This window comes from Oncorhynchus masou, chromosome 18 (assembly GCF_036934945.1).
Source record: "Oncorhynchus masou masou isolate Uvic2021 chromosome 18, UVic_Omas_1.1, whole genome shotgun sequence".
Taxonomy (NCBI): domain Eukaryota; kingdom Metazoa; phylum Chordata; class Actinopteri; order Salmoniformes; family Salmonidae; genus Oncorhynchus; species Oncorhynchus masou.
The window spans coordinates 41,883,216-41,905,103 of record NC_088229.1 but is presented as its reverse complement, the minus strand read 5'-3'; the positions used below and the strand labels follow the sequence as shown (position 1 = coordinate 41,905,103).

Here is a 21,888-nt window from a genome sequence, read left to right as displayed (position 1 = left end):
TATGGAAAAAGGGTATATTGTATAAATGTGGCAAGTCCTTTCTTGCTGTAGGAAAAATTTGCTTGGCTAGTTTCAGGCCTTTTGTGGTGGTTTTCAGTATTCATGGGCAAGACATTTTGTTTGATCTGTCAACCCTGTCATCAGCTGCTCAGCCAGGAGGTGCTTGAGGGGAAAGATGGCGGAGGCGGATGATGAAGTGGTTTCTGAATCTAATGGCGGTAGAATCAAGGAGAATTGGAATATTGTCCATAAGAAAGGAAAACGGAGCAAAGTAGAATACAGTGATGGGAACGTTACTTCGTATCTTGTAGGAGTACAGTTTGTAATTGAGGAGCAGCTGATTGAATTACCAATCTTGAGGAATCCATTTGAGATATCCTAACTGATGGAGAGAGTGCTGGATAGAGTGAAGGCTGTGAGGATCATGAGAGGCGGGCTGGTTTCGATTTTTTTGTACTTCCGAGGATCAGAAGAAACGTGTGTTGCGTCTCACCCGATTTGATAAGTTTGAAATGTCGTGTGTGTGTCTCTCAGAAACAGGGCACCTCTCAAGGGGGCTATATCTGGAGTCTTGTGGGAAGTAGATGTTGAAGAGATGAAAAATACTCCTGGAGTGATTGATGCATTGTCGGATGAATCGTGTGGTGAATGAAGAAAAAGTGAAGAGTCTGTTCTTTTATTTTTTGATATGGAGTCAGTTAGGGTGTATTAACTACAGAGTCAGAGCATTTATCCCAAGACCAATGCAGTGTGATAATTGTAAAGCTTTTGGTCATGTTTCAAGTCTTTTTGCAGAAAGGAGAAGTTGAGATGTCCAAGTTGTGGAAAAGATCATATTATGTTATAAAAGTGATGGAAATGTGGCATGTTGCAATTGTGGTGACAATCATGAAGCCTTGTCTTTCGAATGCCACATAAGGGTAAAAGAAAATGAGGTGGCCAAAGTCAGGGCTATCCAGAACATATCATATGCAGCAGCTGTTTAAAAGGTTGGTGGTTTGAATGGTGCACTTGAAGAGTCCATGGTGGTGGATAGGCCTTCACTGCAGGCTGCAGCGGTTGCCTTTCACCATCAGGATCCTGACATTTTAAAGGTTAAGAAGGTGGACTTTGTGGCCTTTATACATATGGTGATAAATGCCACTGCCAAGGTGGAGAGAAGGTCCAGGAAGATAGAAATCATTGTGGAAGCGGCAGAGCGGTTCCTGGGGCTGAAAGATTTCTCGGCGAAGGAGTTACATGGAATATTGCCACAAGCCGCACCACCCTCTCAGGCCCTAAAGCCGTACCACCCTCTCAGGCCCTAGAGCCTGAGAAGGGAGATATGAAGAATTGAAAGAAGGAAGAAGTGGGAGTTTTGGTTTGTCAGAGTACTATTTTAATTTGGGTGGATTAAGTTAGTTTCCCTATCACGTATGGATTTTATTTGTACCTTCTTTTGGTTTCAACCCGTCCAGTAGGGGGCAGCAATACACATTTTGGGGTTGTAAGTCCGCCATAAAAGCCACAGAAGAAGAGGCTGCCCAGCCAGCAGACAGACATGCATTGACTGCAGACCATTTCACCCTGTCACTCATGTTTGTCGAACCCGTACTGGTACCACGAATCGCGACGATGGATTTTGCTGACCGGGAGGAGGGATGGTTGGTCGGTCGTGGTAGTCATCGAATTTAGGCCTGGAAGTTCAACTCATGTGTAATTATCTTGGCTAGCAAATTTAGCTTTTGGTCTTTCTCAAGCCCACATTGTGACATTGTGTGTTAAATGATGGAGCAGGACGATTTAGTGTGCGTGTATGATTCGACGTGGGACACCGAGAGTGATGGAGACGATCCTGGAGAGAACCAAACGCGTCGCTCAAGCCAGGACAAAACTAAATCATGGACATCTGGTTTAGTACGTTGCATTTTTTTATCTTGTGTAACCAACTATACAAATATCGGCGTTAACACGGCGAACGAGTACGCGAAAACTAATGTTAGCATTAGGCCACTACTAGCACACGTTAGCTTGCTAGCTAACGTTAGCAACTGTTCAACTAATGGAAGCCTTGCGACCTACCGTTACCTCCAAATTTGGAATATTGTTTGCAGGAGAATGTAATAGTTACCAACTCAATTAAAACTATCATTTATATTTAACGAGTTTCATTTATAATGCCTCGTTTAGTTTTGGGTTACAAAGCTAGCTAGCTACTATGCTAACTAACGTTAGCGCTTTATCTAGCCTTTAGCATGCTAACGTTCCGTTAGCTAGATGTAACGTTAGCTTTTCATCCCCACTTTGTCTTGAGCTAGTCATTGCATTATAGCCTGCAGTGGCGATTTTAGCATGTACATCTTGGTGGGGCAAACTCAGCAATTTTTATATATTTTTAGATGCATGCCAGCGAAGCCACTACTACGCAAGATTAAACAGTACATACGATGGACTATAACTGTGACAAACGGTGCCAACAAACAGTTAGGCCCTATAAAACTACTAAATATGGATTTAATTATACTTTTGTCAACAATCTATACAATACTATGTCAAATTGGATTAAAAAATGTTAACATTTGGAAAACATTTACGATAAATAAAACTATTTATTACGTAAGTATTCGACCCCCGAGTCAATGGGCCTACATTTTGAATGACATTTGGCACCAATTACAGCTGTTTGAGTCTTTCTCTGGGTAAGTATCTAAGAGCTTTGCACACCTGGAATGTACGATATTTGCACATTATCCTTAAAAATTAAATATTCGAGCTATGTCAAGTTGGTTGTTATTCATTGCTAGACTGCCATTTCAAGTCTTGCCATAGATTTGAGTTAAGTCAAAACTGTAACTAGGCCACTCAGGAACAGGCATTGTCTTCTTGGTAAGCAACTAACTCCAGCAAAGCTTTTTTTTGACTAACTGAAGATAGACCACAGCCTGTCGGTTCCATTGAGAGTAAATGAATCATAGTGAGCAGAGCCAAGCACGAGCTAGCTTTGTGTTTGCAGACATTGCAGCACGAGCACGATGTGGGCAAGTTGGTGGCAGAACACTGGGGAGTTCTTATCCATCTAATTTTAGAATGTTGCTATGGGCACAGCCAAACAGAAGTGATGGATTGACAACTGCTTTACTTGCCTACTGCGGGTGGCAAAGTTGCTACGGTAAATTAATTGGAGTCAATTTATAAAGTATAAAAGTCAAGTAAACAAGTATAATTTTATATACTTGTCGAACGTTTTTTTATTTTTACATTTTCTACATTGTAGAATAATAGTGAAGGCGAACTATGGAATGATATAGTAAGACAAAGTGTAAAACAAATCAAACTGTGATTCTTCAAATAGCCACCCTTTGCCTTGACAGCTTTGCACATGCTTGGCATTCTCTCAACCACCTGCACATGGAATGTTTTTCCAACAGTCTTGAAGGTGTTCCCACATGCTGGTCACTTGTTGGTTGCTTCTCCTTCACTCTGCGGTCGGACTCATTCCAAACCATCTCAATTTGCTTCAGGTTGGGGGATTGTGGATGCCAGGTCATCTGATTCAGCACTCCACCACTCTCCTTGGTCAAATAAATAGCTGTACACAGCCTGGCGGTGTGTTGGGTCATTGTCCTGTTGAAAAGTAAATGATAGTCCCACTAAGCCCAACCCAGAAGGAATATGGGGTAGCATTCTGCAGCGACGTGGTAGCCATGCTGGTTAAGTGTGCCTTGAATTTGAAATAAATCTGTCACCCGTAAAGCACCATAACACCACCTCCATGCTTTACGGTGGGAAATACACATGCGGAGATAATCCGTTCACCCACGCCGTGTCTCACAAAGACACGGCGGTTGGAACCAAAAATCTCCAATTTGGACTCTTATTGGTGTGGTTTCTTTGGGGAAATTTGACCATGAAGGTCTGATTCACAGTCTCCTCTGAACAGTTGATGTTGAGATCTGTTGCTTGAACTCTGAAGCAGTTATTTGGGCTAAAATTTCTGAGGCTGGTAACTCGAATTAACTTATCCTCTGCAGCAGAGGTAAATCTGGGTCTTCCATTCCTGTGGCGGTCATGAGATCCGGTTTCATTATAGCGCTTGATGGTTTTTGCGGCTGCACTTAAACTTTTTCAAAGTTCTTAATTTTCCGTATTGACTGACCTTCATGTCTTGATGGACTGTTTCTCTTTGCTTATTTGAGCTGTTCTTGCCATAAAATGGACTTGGTATTTTACCAAATAGTTATCTTCTATATACCCCCCTACCTTGTCACAACACAACTGATTGGCTCAAGTGTATTAATCCTTGTGTTGTCTTAACGGTAAAAAAAATGACCCACTATTATGTTTAATTAACAGCAGAGAGAACCCCCTAAATTATATTTTTTAAACTTGAAATTTGATGACCTTTTCCTATAGTGACCCCAGCATTAGAAAAAGCTAAACATCTTTGTTCATATTTCCATGAAAGCTGTACACCACCAGGGTATGTAGATTGTCTTAGGGTCATTTTTGACCCGGCAGTTATAAAATCACTTATGCACCACAAAAATCAGAGACATTCACACAATGAGAGATTGAGATTGTATGCTACTGATTTGATCTCAGCCAGCAGCTCCTGAAGAGGAAGATCTCCATGGTTGGCACAGTTTGAAAGAACAAGCCTGAACTCCCCTCTTCACTCCTCGCGATAAGGGGGAGAGAGGCCTTCTCATCAAAGTTTGCCTTCTCCCCCACCACCAATCTAGTTTCTTACCTCCCAAAGAGGAACAAGAATGTGATCTTCCCGAGCACACTGCACAAAATGGCTGAGATCCGTGATCGTGAGGACTGGAAGCCAGCCATCATCCTGGACTACAACCACAACAAAGATGGCATGGACAACCTGGACATGGTGATTTAGAACGTACATATAGAGCTGGCCCCTGGTCATCTTCCATAACATCATTGACGTGTTCTCATACAATGCCTTTGTAATATGGCACAAGATCAACCCTACCTTGATAAGTGGAACAAGAGGAGGGGTGTTACTGGAGAAGTTGAGAAAGGCACTAGTAACCCCACACATTCAAAGGGAGTGCCTCCCCTGCACGGCAGTGCTTGTGAAAGCTGTTCAGGGGGCTGAATCTTGTCCTGATACACCTGAGGCTGCAGCTGGGGCATGCAAGAGGAGGAGATGCCAATAAAGGACTGTTAAAAAAAATATGTGCTGCACATGTGAGATGCATCTGCAAAGTCCATGCACACACTTGCGTACAGTCCTACATGTGCTAATTAGAGTTGCTTGATTTGTTGTTTTTGTTTTGTATCTATTGTATTCTTGTTTATACACCTTGGGGTGGGGGCAATGGTTTTTTTTAAATGAGAGAAGATTATTATTTTGTAGTTGAATTTCTCATTGTACAGTGTGTGTTATATATGTATGTATGTATGTATGTATGTATGTGAACTTTTTTGGCAACATAATATTTTCAAGACTATTGTTTCCCTTCAATAACCTGCATTCAAAACTACTTTCTACACATTTCTGCTAATTTCTTAGGCTATACAAGTGTTCTCTTGCTAATATAGAGTTGTTTACAACTATACTGTACTTTTAGCAATAACAAACCTCTAGTTAAGAAAGAAATTATGACCGGTGTATTGTAATAAAAATGAGTAGTGTCCACTGATTTTTAAATGCAGTCTTTCTGCATTGTGAAGAGGGAAAACCCAGATATTCAAAGTTTGTGATGAATGACCGGTTGTTTCTTCATGCAAAATAGATTTGCGGTTTACAATTCAATTAAGCTGCTTTATTTTAAGGGTTTAGTGAAGGAGGGTCTTTTAAAAAATAAAAACTTAGGACAAGGGGAATATACAGAATGTTAGGACTACATAAGGGTGAAGGCGGAAGTTAATTTGTGGAATTTGTTTAGCTACATAGCTAGTTGGCTAACGTATCCACACTGGTCACTCGCGCACTGGTCACTGTCGTGCCATTTCTCGCACAGGTGCATTCTAAAGTGATTCAAGTGAATTGTGTTTTGTACCGCAGGGCGTCTGTATCGGGCACTTGTCACTCGCGCAATGGTCACTGGCGCGCTGTGGTTCTTGAGTTGCAGGCTGTCTGCCACGGCTCACAGAGCTAAATAACCTTCAGAACTGTGAACCCAGACAGATTATCAATTTACCAAGAAAAGGGAATGTGCTTTACAGAACTTTATTGAAACCATGTTTCGTAGGAATAGGATGTTTCTTTTGATGTGACGGCAGTGATTCTGCCGTCGTGCAGCACCACAAATGAACGCAGAGGAAACACTATGGGGTGAAAGGGCAGACCATCAGCTTTCATTTGAGGACATTTTCATCCATATCGGGTGAACCATTTCAGCACTTTTTGTACATAGTCCCCTATTTTAGGGGATTTAAGTAGTATTTGGTATTTTCGTCACCATTTTTGTTGATGAAATTAGCACTGCACCAAATCACCCATGGAACTTTACAAACAAGGAAACTATGGGGTGAAACTACAGCTATGGTCTGGTACCCGTATCCTCTTCAGTTCCACTGACTTACACCCAGGTCGAAATCATTTTAGGTACCCAAAAGAAAATGAATAATGCCCTTTTAAATGTATTTCTGCCAAATGGTTCATCCAATATTGCTGTACCATATCTTTCACAGTGGTCAAACACGTTCTCCAGGAACATGAGGGCTGCCAAGGACATGCAGAACTACAGAAAAGGATATCCTGTAAGTCTGAAGGCTCTTGTTATTACACATGAATAGGGCCAGGAGTTTTTGTCCATGTGAATTTGTCAGGAAAAATGTTGGGTCTTAATAAGCCTAGGCTATCCTGGTCTTACCAGAACCCACTTTTTTCTCCTGACCAGGTAAAACTCCAGCCCCTACACAGGTCATCTGTTTTTATCTTGTCATCGTCATGAGACGTCATCTAGACATCTGACTGTGCTGCTTGTCTGCGTGTCTTCACAGAATCTAACAGACGACGAATGCTCAGAAGAGAGAATGTTCAATTTAAAATTCTATCTCAACGAATACCCCTCCTCCCCTGATGGTAGGTCATTTGCTATTCTTCCAAGCCGTTTTCAGTGACTGGAAAATGTGCGAAATGGTGTATGTAATGCTCTATATCTTTGTTTAGACATTTTAATAGAATCCTTTCATAAAGAATGGAAGACGGACTATAAGAGGCTGGAGAGAGTTCACTCCTACATTCAGTGGTACGTATGATCCTAAATGCTCCGGTTCTGTTATGGGCTGCGCAGGATATTCGTAAAAATTTTAGAAATATTTTACTTTCACACTGACAAGTCCAATACAGCAAATGAAAGGTAAACATCTTGTTAATCTACCCATCGTGTCCGATTTTAAAAATATATATATAAAAAATGTTTTACAGCGAAAACATAACATATATTCATGTTAGATCACCACCAAATCCAAAAAAAACAGCCATTTTTCCCAGCCAAAGATGGCCACAAAAGCAGAATTGGAGAAAATTCATCACTAACCTTTGATAATCTTCATCCGATGACACTCATATGACATTGTTACACAATACATTTATGTTTTGTTCGATAATATGCATATTTATATCCACAAATCTCGGCTTACATTGACGCCATGTTCAGAAATGCCTCCAAAATATCCAGAGTAATTACAGAGAGCTACGCCAGATAACAGAAATACTCATCATAAACTTTGACGAAAGATATATGTTTTACATATAATTAATGCAACCGCTGTGTCAGATTTTTTTTTTTTTTAAACGTTACGGAAAAAGCATACCATGCAATATGAGACAGCGCTCAGAGGTAAACAACATTTCTCCGCCATGTTGGAGTCAACAGAAATACAAAATTACATCATAAATATTCCCTTCCCTTTGATCTTTCTTCAGAATGCAGTGCAAGGAGTCCTAGTTCCACAAATCGTTGTTTTGTTCCATAATGTCCATTACTAGTGTCCAATTAGCTGCTTTTGCTAGCACATTTAGCTCACATGTCCAAAAGCTTGTGCTGGTCCAGGCGAACTCAGACAAACTTCAAAGTTATATTCCAGGTCGAATAAACTGGTCAAACTAAGTAGAGAATCAATCTTCAGGATGTTATCATATATATATCCAATAATGTTCCAACCCGGAGCATTCGTTTTTGTCTGCAGAGTCATGGAACGCAGGCAATATCAACAGTAATTTGCGCTAGTCCACTAACTCATTCCCGTCCCATCAAGCCCCACATCACATTAGAGGCTTCATTCTAAGTTCTACTGACTGTTGACATGGAAGGCGTTGGAGGTGCGAACAGATCCATATCTTGTTTGGATGTGGATAGCCGATGACTTGACATTCGACCAGCCCTAGAATTTCCACTTCCTATTTGGAAGTTTGCCTGCCCTATGAGTTCTGTTATACTCAGACATAATTCAAACAGTTTTAGAAACTTCAGTGTTTTCTATCCAACCATAATAATAATATGCATATATTAGCATCTAGGACAGAGTAGGATGCAGTTCACTATGGGCACGTAATTCATCCAAAGTGAAAATGCTGGTTATACCATTATAATGTAGTATTATTCTATATTACTTTATGACTAGGCCTATAATTTGCCCGACTCACAATGATAACAGTACAGTAATCGAATCTCAAGTGTCGTAAACTTGGATGGCGTTTACATTCTGTTGCAATAAACTGTCAATCACTAACATTTTGTCACTTGGTCGGGGCACGGAGCAGTAAAATATCAACAGGAAAGCTATCTCAAAACACGATTGAAACATTATTGAAGTGATTCCACTGTGCTATTATTGATATCAAGCCATCTAAAGTTATAATCCACTGTTGCTCTCAGGTTGTTTCCACTGCGGGAACCAGGAGTGAACTACATGGCCTCTGAGCTCACCAAGAAGGAGATCCTGGTGAGTGGTTCACATTTTGCTTGATCATTGTGATGTATTAGGAGCACTGACCTGCAATTGGGGTTAAGGGGTACAATAAAGCACTGTGAAATGCCCTTTTCATAAAATGAGTTACTGTTGAATGTAACAGTAAGCATAGGGGGACAAAATGGCGCCGTAGAGAGAACACTGTTTCAGCGAGCTCCCGTGGCATTCTAAAATTTATATTTTTTACATTATTCTCATAGCTTGAAAAAGTGGTAGAATTGGCTAAATAAGTTATCCTACAACGAGTCTTGACGGCTATTTCTCAAAAATCTCCGACAACATGCCCAACAGAACTACTAAGAACTCGACCAAAACCACCATCCTTGTAGATGTGTAGGAGGAGCTAACTAATGTTAGCAAAGCGAACACCATTGCGGATCCAAGCACAATGGACCTGGTGATTCAAAAGATGACTGATAACATTACTAAAGTGATCGATGTTAAGATAAGAAAGGTCTTGGAAGCAATAGCAGGCTGAACTACAGAGGGTTGTCAAACGTGTTGATGAGGCGGAAGGAAGAATTGCTACAGTGGAAACTTCAACTGCGTCTATGGACACTAAGATAAAAGCACTTGAGAAACAGGTGTGCAAAATGGCAGAGCACATTGACGACTTGGATAATCGAGGACGCAGATGCAATATTCATGTTGTGGGACTCCCGGAAAATTCTGAAGGGACACGTTCAGTAAAAAATGTAATGGATCCCTGGCTACCTACAAATGGACACTAAGGCTGGTCGTGTGAAGCTGGACAGAGCACAATGCTCTCAAGCACCAATACCCAGTCCCAACCAGCGCCCACGGTGGTTATAAAGTTCCACAACTTCACCAACAAGCAGCGTGTCATGGATGCTGCTAGAAACATCGGCTCTGAAGGTAGTCAACGTAAAGGTCCAAAAGTCTCATTCTTCAATGATTATTCCACAGCGGTTGTACGAAGACTCAAAGCGTTTTGAGGCGAAGGCTCGACTCAGGAATGAAGATGGACTACGCACTGCTGTACCCGGCCACGTGAATATTATGGCGAATGGATCGCCTAAACTCTTCACACCTGAAGAGGCTGCTGAGTTTATTGACTCTCTCTCGGGTAAATAACTTTAAGCTGCACCTCCGCAGCATTGGATAACTTTTTATTTGAATCTGATCATGAAACAGTGGTGAGTTCTCACGTGCTCTGGTTCAGTAATATTTGTATCTTTATTATTTTTCTTGCTAAAGGAACTGCCGCTATCGGTCAGGCTGAGATGTGTGAATCCATGTTGGTGCCCAGGCTTGGTTTTAGGATGGAAGAGCCTCTTATCTTATTCTATTGATTTTCATTTCTATATATATATATATATAAAAAAAAGATGAGGCTATTGAGTGGCAATGCGGACTTAAGAGTCTACATTGGAAAGTTGAAATCCCCTGCATGTTAGCTAGTGGGAAAACCCCCTTTTTGGATCTTTTACATGTTTAATTTTGGGGTTTAGTATAGTTCGAGTTCAGGGTTCATATTGTTTGTTTATGCTCGGTGAGATAGAGTTCAACACATGGAAAAAGGTACCACCCCACTTTTACAGTAGGATTCAGTCTGGATATTGAATGGTCAAAGTGCAATGGCAGGTAAGACTATGCACATGGAACATTAGAGGGAGCCATAATCCCATTAAAAAGAAGGTACTGTCTTTTTTTGAAAAAAGAAAATATTGATATCGCAAGAAACTAATTTGGATGATAAGGAGCATCTGAAATTACAACAAGGGTGGTTTGGTCAAGTGTTTTTCTCATCATTTACATCCAGAGGTAGAGGTGTAGCAATTCTTGGGAAAAAGAACTTACCACTTAAGGTCTTGAATTGTGTGAAAGATAAATTTGGTCGCTTTGTTACAATTAAAGGTACTTTACAAGGGCAGAACATTTCCAAAATTAATATTTACCCCCCCCCCCCCCCCTGATTTTCTCACTAAGGTATTTCTAGACTTTTCAGAATTTAACTCTGACACTGCAGTGGTTGGAGATTTTAATTGTTTGTTGAACCCCCTCATTGATAAGTTTCCCAGTGGTATAGCTTCACTCTCTCCTCAAGCTAAGTCACTTAAAGCTATTTGTGATGATCTGGGGTATGCTGATGTTTGGAGAACTTTTCATCCCTCCAACAGAGTTCACTTTTTCTCTCAGCACCTCATGGATGTCCGACTAGAATATATTACTTTTTTATGCCCAGGATGTCTTTGCAGTCTGTTTTTATCCGCTAGGATCGGAAGCATAGTCATATCTGATCATGCAGAGGTGATCCTGGACATAGAGGTCTACTATAACCGTTGTTAAAGACCATACATTCACATATTTTATTATAGATTTTAAAGCATTTTTCTTCCTTGCTCCTTTGGGAAACCTGTAAAGCGTACGCAAGGGGTCTGATTCATGTCATACACAGCCACTAAGAGACAGAAAGCGTGTAAAGCAAAACACGTTAGAGGGTGAATTAGGAACTAAAGAGAAGGACTACATTAACTCCCACTCCTGTCCTATTAAAGGAAATATTAGTACTTAGATCAACGTTGGACTCCTAACACAGGACGCTGTAAAGAAAATTAGATTTGTCAGGCGAAAGCTATATGAACATGGTGATAAGCCTGGAAAGTACTTGGCATACCTAGCTAAAAAGAGAGCTGACTGTCAACTGCCACTTACTGATTCTGATGGCAATCAATTATATGAAAATAAATTGATAAATGACTCTTAAGAAATTTTATGCAAACCTTTATGCCTCCGAACTGCCAGATGATGCACCCAAATTATTGGAGAACTTATTTTCTAAGATTGTTCTTCGGAGATAGTAGGGAGCTCAGAGGTCTCTCCTTAATGCCCCTATTACCGAGGAAGAGATAATGTTCGCAATTAAGAATTTGAAGAATGTTAAGGCCCTCGGACCAGACGGGTTTTGTAGTAAGTTCTATAAAGAGTTCCATGGCCTGATCCTTGAGCCATTGCGTGATATGTGTAACCACTCATTTTCAAATGACCAGCTCCCTCAAATGCTGAGAGAAGCCAACATATCACTGCTTCTCAAAAGGGGAAAATGTCCAGAGTCTTGTTCCTCATACAGACCAATTTCCCTTCTGAATGTGGATAGAAAATTGCTTTCTAAAATTCTAGCCACAAGATTAGAGGACTCACTGCCACTAATTGTGAAAGGAGACCAAACTGGCTTCATTAACTCTTGAAACTCCCCATCCCGGATCCGGGATTGTGACTAAGCCTCAGGCTCATTAGCATAACGCAACGTTAACGATTTCTGAAAATCGCAAATAAAATTAAAATAATGCGTTTGCTCTCAAGCTTAGCCTTTTCTTAACAACACTGTCATCTCAGATTTTCAAAATATGCTTTTGAACCATAGAAATTGACTAATTTGTGTAAGAGTATGCTAAGCTAGCATAGCATTTTGTGTAGCATGTAGCACGCAACATTTTCACAAAAGCCAGATAACCAAATAAATAAAATCATTTACCTTTGAAGAGCTTCTGATGTTTTCAATGAGGAGACTCCCAGCCACATACCAGATGCGCAGTGTTTCCTGAAAGCGTCTGTGTGTAGGAGAAATCGTTCCGTTTTCTACATTGCGCCTGGCTACCGAAACGAACCGAAATGCAGTCACCTACAACGTGAAACTTTTTCCGGATTAACTACATAATATCGACCGAAACATGGCAAACGTTGTTTGGAATCAATCCTCAAGGTGTTTTTTCACATATCTCTTCATTGACATGCAGTTCGTGGAAGCTTGCTTCTCTCTCTGTGCCCCATGGAAAAATACTGGCAGGTGACTTTTGCGCACCAATTTCGGCGCAGGACACCGGGCGGACACGTGGTAAATGTGGTCTCTTATGGTCAATCTTCCAATGATCTGCCTACAAATACGTCACAATGCTGCAGACACCTTGGGGAAACGACAGAAAGGGCAGACTCATTCCTCTTGCGTTCACAGCCATATAAGGAGATCATGAAAGACAGAGCCTCAAAAATCCTTGTAATTTCCTGGATGCCAAGTCATCTTGGTTTTGCCTGAAGCTCACGTTAAAGGGCACGCACAGAGAAGATATTTGTATTTCTGGACACGTCAGAGTGTTTTCTTTCGAACAGTAGCAATTATATGCATAGTCGAGCATCTTTTTGTGACAAAATATCTTGTTTAAAACGGGAACGTTTTTCTTCCAAAAATGAAATAGCGCCACCATAGGTGTAAGAGGTTAAGTGCCGTAAGTCATGCAACAATGTCAGGCGGCTTCTTAATGTAAACCAAGCCTACCAACAAAGTACTATGGATGGTCTTATGCTCTCCCTAGATGCTGAGAGTATTTGATTGTGTGGAGTGGTCTTACCTATTCTTCGCTTTAACTACATTTGGTGTAGGGGACAACTTTATAAAATGGGTGAAAGTTTTATATGATGATCCTCAGGCTGCTGTCGTTACTAATGGGCTACGGTCAAATAGCTTCTCTATATACAGAGGTACCAGACAGGGCTGTCCTTTGTCTTCTCTCCTCTGCACTCGTTATGGAACCAATGGCCGAGGCCATCAGGGTATAACGCCTGCTATACAGGGGCTGCTCATTGGTGATGTTCACCATGAAATAAGCTTGTATGCTGATGTCCTGATATTCATCTCTAGTCCCGATACTTCAATTAAATCTCTTATTAATATTATTTAATTATTCAGCGAATTCTCAGGCTACAAGATTAACTTAACTGAATCAGAGGCTATGCCACTTGGTAACCTTCACTCTGTACCTAATACCTCTCCCCCTTCCCCTTTTAAATGATCTCCCTCAGGTTTTATGTATCTGGGTAGATTTGTAACTCCTAAATTCCAGCAAATATACAAAGCCAATTTTGTTCCCTTGTTTGATACAATAAGACAAGATCTGGAGCGCTGAATCTCTCTCCCAATTTCTTGGTTGGGTAGAATATCCCTCTTGAAAATGAACATTTTTACCTAGACTACTTTACCCAATCCAAATGATCCCAGTATTATTCTCCAATAAGGTAATAAAGGATGTAAATGGATGGCTGAGTTCCTTTTTATATTACGTAAGCCAAGACTTAAGATGGCAATACTGCAGCTGCCAAGTTCTATGGGTGGCTTGGATCCGCCCAATATTAGGTTCTATCAGTGGTGTGCCAACCTATGTTATATTTCTGACTGGATCACAAACGATGACTCCTCTATTTGGTTAGACATTGAGACTTCTCTTTCAAAATACCCCTTACAGGATATTTTATTTTTCAGAGGTTTCAAGTCTGTAGAAGATCACTGCAATAATCCCATTACACTTAACACACTCAAAGTATGGCGGTCAGTTCAACGCTTCCTTGGAAGGTCCAAACTAACCTCTGCTCTTACCCCAATTCTTAACAACCCAGATTTTGGTCCAGGATTGCTAGATGCTGGCTTTCACTTTTGGCTTAATACGGGCATACGCAGACTAAATGACTTATTTGCTGATAAGATTTTGTCATTTGAGCAGACGGTCAAGAAATATCGACTCCCAAAACAGGGCTTTTTCCACTTCCTGCAAGTAAGACATTACACCACCTTAATTGGTAACCCTGATATGTCGGTCATTGAAAGAATGCTTTTTTTCCACGAAGGAAAATGTCTTGTCTGTTTTATGATGCTTTAAGGGCCTTTTCTGCTGTCAACACAGAGGGTGAAACAAGTGTGGGAGAAAGAATTGTCTGTTACAGTTGACGAAGAGATGTGGGAGAACTTTTGGAGATATGCAAAAAATAATATCTATGTGTAATCGTACTAGAGCGTTCCAATTAAGAATAATACACAGATTGCATATATCCCCAAATCGCAGACATGCTTTTAGCCCCACTTCCTCTTCCCCTCGGTGTCTTAAATGTAACACTGATACAGGCACCCTAACACACTGTTTATGGTCATGTACCAAAATACAAAGATACTGGTCTGGTGTTCTGCAAGAAATGAAAAAGATCCTAGGGGTTGATCTAGAATTGGACCCAGTTTCTTTACTGTTGGGTCTCCCTAGTAGGCATGTTACTTCTGTGGGTAAGAGGAGGCTTTACAACATCCTTACCTTTGCAGCGAGGGCAAATGTCCCTTTTACAGTGGATTAGTGATAAGGTTCCTTCTATTAAAGATAGTATATTATGCCAATTTGAATGGGTGCCTCTGAAATATCTGACATGTACATTGCATTCTAAAACAGATCAGTTCTACAAAGTATGGGAACCTTATCTAAATTACCTAGAACCTGAGGTATCAGCTATTATGCTGCAAGGATTCTCTTAGAATGGTGGTGATCTATGTATTTCAGAATTATACTGTACATTCCAGGTGTGAAACCTAACTTGGTTTAAACTGAGTTTTTTTTATATTTCTGTAAGTTTAAAATATATGTATTGAGAGACGCAATGATGGGGTGAGAAGCGGGAAGAGGAAAATGGTGTGTGTGTATATATATATATATATATATATAAGTGAGTGCTGTTTCTTTTGCTTTGTCGCTCTTAATATGGGTGAAAATTGTGAAATTCCAAAAAATACTGTTACAAAAAAAAACAGTAAGCATAGGGTGACTTGTTAAAGGACTCCCTTAGGTCCAGTGAGCAGACGAAGTGCTTCTCTATCAAGGTGACGATAATGGTTTCTGTGCTCTTGCCCCACTGTGTCCTCAGGCCTTCAGGGAGAGTGAGGAGGCCAAGAAGAGGCTGGTGGAGTCCTACGAGCTCATGCTGGGGTTCTATGGTATCCAGCTGGTCAACAAAGACACAGGTGAGGTCAAACGCGCCGAGAACTGGAGAGAACGCTTCGCCAACCTTGAAAGGTGAGTTTCTGAAGTTATGCCTTGGTCATCTTTACAGGATTTGATTTCTTAAAACCATGTGGAACCACTGACCATTCTTTGTCATCAGTGGCGTTTTAAACTTACTAGGGGTCCTCCATCTAAATATTGGTTGTGTTTTATGTCTCAGGAACATGCACAACAACCTCCGCATTACGCGCATCCTGAAGAGCCTGGGGGAGCTAGGCTTTGAGCACTACCAGAGCCCATTGGTGCGCTTCTTCCTGGAGGAGACGCTTGTCAAAAGGAACCTGAGCAGCGTCAAGCGCAGCGTGCTCGACTACTTCCTGTTTGCCATTCGTGACAAGCAGAAGCGCAAAGAGCTTCTGCGCTACGCTTTCCAGCACTTTGAGCCCAAGGAAAAGTTTGTATGGTGCCCCAGAAAGATCCAGAAACAGCTGAAGAAGGCGGAGAAGGGGAACGGAGAAGGAGCGGAGGAAGGCCGCTCACGAGCCAAGGCTAGAGAGGGAGAGGCAGTGGGAGCCCAGAAGGAGAAGGGTGTCACGGAGGAGGTGAAGGAGACTACCAAGTTGAATGATGAAGCATTGAGTAGTGATGGAGATAAGCAGGCTGAGGGTTTTTCTGTTAATCCTTCGGGGCTAGCAATCTCCTCAGAGGACTCAGAATCACTGGGAAACGGGAACAGTAATGATCTTGATATGGACCATTCAGGCAGCCCAGACCCTGAGTCTGTTAAAGGAGATCACAGTATGGAGGAAGAACTCAAAGAGGATAGTCAAGCCAAGGACAGCGTCCAGGACTCTGTTAAAGTCAAGGCAGCTGCATCTGAAATGAAGTCTGATAATTCTGCGCAACCGACTAAGAAGAAAAGGGAAGGTGACACGGTGGTGACACGCAACGGTCCTTCAGAGAACTGCCCCAACGGGTGGGAGAAAGGCACAGGCGTCCCCAACGACAACCACCCGCATCAGACGAGCCCATCAGCGGCATCATCCCACAAAGCCAAGACTGAGGATCCCAAAAAGGATTCGCCGAAAAAGGACTCCTCAGAACGAGGTGAAAAACACCCAAGGACTGACTTTAGTGACGTGTCTGATTTCAAAGCAGTGCCAGTGGGTGGGGAGAACAAAAAGAAGGCTGGAGAGGACCAGTCAAATGGGAAAGAGGTGAAAAATGAAGTGGAGCCAATGGATGTGGAATCCAACTCCCAGCCAAGTTCAGGGAACTTCAGGGACATGGGAACTTCCTGAATATAAGGAGGGAGGAATCAGTTGCAGACTAAAGGGACATATGTTAAATTGTGTACAGTTATGGCCAATCCCAAATTGACCCCTAGACCCTACCCTCTAGGCACTTCATGTGGATATGAAAGGCTCAGAAAAAATGTATAGTCTATGGTAATAGCTCATCCTTGCCGTCTGATACTGTAGGTTAGATGGAATTCTCGCCATATTGCTTACACCTCACCAATCCTCAGAATGGCATCAATTCTGAGTTCTACGGAAGCTCCTAGGAGGAAGGCGCTAGGTGGTTTCTGGGCAGGACTTTAACAGAAATATAGTTTTCAGGCCTTATTATATTCTACTGTCCTCCATGTTCACATTAGTGGGTTTGTTCTTGTTGTTAAGGATGTATGGATTACTGAATTTATTTGTTCTGATGAAATTGTGACGGAGATTCAGACTGCAATCAGTTCTCCATAGTTGATCTTGCAACTGAGAGAAGTTGGGTACTTTGAACTGAGGAGGATGTAAGGATAGTCTGTAATTACAGTCAACATTGAAAAGATGAATTCAATCTCATACAATGAACTGATGCCTGCTTGTTGCAACTTTTTTTAATACACCACTTCGTTCAAAAACTGAATACAGTTTGAATAGTAATTTTGCACACATTGAAATGTACTTTGTATCTAGTATTATCTGTCAATGTTGCGACTACATTGTGTATTATATTTTATTGAAAGCCTCTATGAAATGGGAACAGGATTGTAATGTCATTTGTTTATTTCAAGAATTTTGTACTTTTTTTTGTGGAATGAGAGATATACATGACATTGCCAAAAAAAAAAAAAAAAAAACTTAACTGTTTGATTGTATTCTGTCTTGGAAGTTTTTGAAATAATATGAGATGTAGCTATTTGGTTGAACTACTTTGGCTTTGCTGTAAGGATGACATAGTAAGTGTAATCAATAGAATGTGGGTGTTTTTCTTATGTTCCAAACAGCGAGGCTTTTTTTTTTTTTTTTTTTTCAAAATTTATTGTATGGTTATCCAAAGGCCTGATCCCCTTCGACTCATTTATTGAATTGCAAATCTCAGGAAAACCCTGTGGGAGATAGTCAACGTTTCTTCCATTTCTGAGGTTATGTTTGGGTAAGCTTTGTTTTCCACCCTTGTGGAGATTTCATCACGAATGTCTATTTTACAATTTTCAGCAAATGAATTAATATATTCATCATACATGTATTGAAATTGTGTGTGAAAGGGTTGTAAATACACTCTACTTTGGTGGGGTGATGAATGGAATTTGAAAATCCTTTGTCCATGCAACCTACAAACTTGACCCCTTTCCTGTTACATGACAATAAAATAAAGATTGTGCAAGTTGTTTACATTTGTTTGTCTAATTTTTACCCTTCTAGAATTATTAAATTATTCAGATTCCAACCTTTGTCTGAATACTATACTACAGCCGTGTCCAAAATTTGAGAATGACACATTAATTTCCTTAGTCTGCTGCCTCTGTTTGTATGATGGCAATTTGCATATACTCCAGAATTGTTTAGAAGAGTGATCAGATGAATTGCAATTATTTAGAGTCCCCCCTTGCCATGCAAATGAACTGAATCCCCCAAAACATTTCCACTGCATTTCAGCCTTGCCACAAAAGGACCAGTTGACATCATGTCAGTGATTCCCTCATTAACACAGGTGTGAGTGACAAGGCTGGAGATCACTCTGTCATGCTGATTGAGTTCGAATAACAGACTGGAAGCTTCAAAAGGAGGGTGGTGCTTGGAATCATTGTTCTTCATCTTGTCAACCATGGTTAACCGGCATGCCGTCAATGCTTTGCACAAAAAGGGCTTCACAGGCAAGGATATTGCTGCCAGTAAGATTTCCACCTAAATTGACCATTTATCAGATCTTCAAGGAGAGCGGTTCAATTGTTGTGAAGAAGGCTTCAGGGCACCCAAGAAAGTCCAGCAAGCGCCAGGACCATCTCCTAAAGTTGATTCAGCTGTGTGATTGGGGCACCACCAGTACAGAAATGGCAGCAGGCAGGTGTGAGTGCATCTGCACGCACAGTGAGGCGAAGACTTTTGGAGGATGGCCTGGTGTCAAGAAGGGCAGCAAAGAAGCCACTTCTCTCCAGGAAAAACATCAGGGACAGACTAATATTCTGCAAAAGGTACAGGTATTGGACTGCTGAGGACTGGGGTAAAGTCTTTTTTTATGAATCCCCTTTCCGATTGTTTGGGGCATCCGGGAAAAAAGCTTGTCCGGAGAAGACAAGGTGAGCGCTACCATCAGTCCTGTGTCATGCCAACAGTAAAGCATCCTGAGACCATTCATGTGTGGGGTTGCTTCTCAGCCAAGGGAGTGGGCTCACAAGAACACAGTCATGAATAAATAATGGTACCAACACATCCTCCGAGAGAACCTTCTCCCAACCATCCAGGAACAGTTTGGTGACGAACAATTCCTTTTCCAGCATGATGGAGCATCTTGCTATAAGGCAAAGGTGATAACTAAGCTAAGCTCGGGTAACAAAACATTGATATTTTGGGTCCATGGCCAGGAAACTCCCCAGACCGTAATCCCATTGAGAACTTGTGGTCAATCCTCAAGAGCCGGGTGGACAAACAAAAACCCACAAATTCTGACAAACTCCAAGCATTGATTATGCAAGAATGGGCTGCCATCAGTCAGGATGTGGGCCAGAAGTTAATTGACAGCATGCCAGGGCAGATTGCAGAGGTCTTGAGAAAGAAGGGTCGACACTGCAAATATTGACTCTTTGCATCAACTTCATGTAATTGTCAATAAAAGCCTTTAACACTTGTGAAATGCTTGTAACTATACTTCAGTATTCCATAGTAACATCTGACAAAAAATATCTAAAGACACTGAAGCAGCAAACTTTGTGGAAATTAATATTTGTGTCATTCTCAAAACCTTTGGCCACGACTGTACACTAACAGTTGAGGAGCAGTGTCGCACAACGGCATGGATACTGTTAAAATGTCCCCTGGTGAATATTGTCAAAGTAGGCTTGGTCCAGCCTGTGAAATTGACAAATTGTTGCAGGTTGGTGCAAGGGAGGCTTAGTTGTGGACCATTGAAGGGTCCTTCCAGAAGTCAGATTTTTTTTTTTAACCTCCCATCCATTCCAAACCGACTCTACTGTCGCACTTGATGTAGATCTGAATGATTTGGATGGGTGAAAGAGCTATGGTGTAGCTCCATCCACGTCATCTTTAGACCAGTGGAGCTTTCACCATATTGCTTTCACCAACTTTATAACTTCAGGATTCGGATTGGGCAGTAGTGCCCCCATGGATTGGCAGGAAAGTTCTAGCACAGCCCACTTTTACTGGCTCCGAAGTCGTGCACCTCTACCTCGCTCCCCCCTCCATCAGTTCCTCACCTCACAACTCCCCTCATCCCTCTCTACAGTGCGATCTGCCCCCCTCGCCTGGAGGCGCAGGTTTATCTGGAATCAAGGTGAAAGCCATTCGGGAGCCGCGCGCTATAAGGTGAAGGAGCGGTCCGTCACGAAGCCGGGGGGAGAGCGTGCAATAAGGACTGGGAACGGGGTTCGACTTTTTCTGCGTCAATTCTGATTTGAGGGGCGAGCGGGAAGCCATGTCTATATTCTCAGCTCTCGGGCTGCTCTTGCTGTGCCAGCTTTTTGCATCATCTCCAGCCCAGGTAAGCGGTGGCTTTGGTGCGCCCGTTATCCATCCCTAATGTTTTCATCCGCAACCTTGTGCTCGGAATTGCTGTTTGCATAGCTTCATTGTAAACTGCCTGAAGAATTTGTAGGCACTCAACTGGCCTGATGTTCTCATTTCGTTGATAGTTTATGCGTTCTGCTGTGGGTGTAAATGTGTCAGTCTAATCCTTCCATGATTATTAGGCTTCCTGCAAGGTGGACATATATAGGCTATCTATCGTCCATTTGTATATGAACCTTTGACACAGTTTAATACATAGGTTATATATAAACGGTTTCGATTTTTTCCATAGGCGTTAGTGCCTTTCTTGTTTTATAAGGTTCTATGTAGCTAGCCTAAGTTTCGATTTGTTCAAAGATTTCTGAATGGGTTATTGAAATAATTAGGTTATTTATTTATTTAATCATCCACAGGTGTCCGTGAAGGACTGTTGTCTTTTCAGTTAACTTTTTTAATTTACTTGCGAGTTTATGGAGTAGGGGTTATGGAGTAGATGCTAAAGAATGCAGAGCCTGAAGATCAGTGGCCTATTCACAATGACACCTTTGTTCATTCAGCCGTGCTCCTTGGAAACCCTTGGAAACACCTACTCTTATGAGTCCAGTCTGAAATTAAATAAAGTATATTCATTATATTATTAAACTTAAATTATTCGTTTGTGACCCTAGAAATTCTTTGCACTGCCTGTGCGTAATTGGGGTCATTTCTGCGCTCAAGAGCTCGGTTGGTTATTTCATGCGCTTAGCTTTGACATCATACATTTTGTGATACATTTGATTGTTTTAATTTCTTTCAGTTTATTGTTTAGGAGATTCAAAGCAATATAATTAAGCAATAAGGCCCGAGGGAGGGAGGGGTGAGGGGGGGGGGGGGGGGGTTATATGGCCAATATACCACGGCGAAGGGCTGTTCTTTTGCACGACAATGCAGAGTGCCTGGACACGGCCCTTAACTGAGGTATATTTGCCATACACCACAAACCCCTGGGTGCCTTATTGCTATTATAGACTGGTTACCAACTTAATCATTGCAGTAAAATTAAATGTTTTATCAAACCCATGGTATATGGTCTGATATACCACAGTTGTTATTCAATCAGCATTCAGTGCCTGAACCACCCAGTTTATAATATAATATAACCTGAAGCCTATCAATGTGGCCACTTCTTTTTCGGTCTG

At 41.5% G+C, this 21,888-nt stretch overlaps 1 protein-coding gene across 1 annotated transcript; it reads left to right on the top strand.

Moving 5' to 3' along the window:
• The first annotated feature begins 1,523 nt into the window (after positions 1–1,523).
• On the top strand, positions 1,524–18,357 carry LOC135504638 (opioid growth factor receptor-like). The gene is made up of 7 exons (XM_064923377.1): positions 1,524–1,896; positions 6,640–6,708; positions 6,952–7,033; positions 7,121–7,199; positions 8,832–8,898; positions 15,619–15,767; positions 15,916–18,357. The coding sequence occupies exons 1-7, from the start codon at positions 1,765–1,767 to the stop codon at positions 16,994–16,996; spliced, it is 1,659 nt and encodes a 552-aa protein (XP_064779449.1). The 5' UTR covers positions 1,524–1,764; the 3' UTR covers positions 16,997–18,357.
• Positions 18,358–21,888: the final 3,531 nt, after the last annotated feature.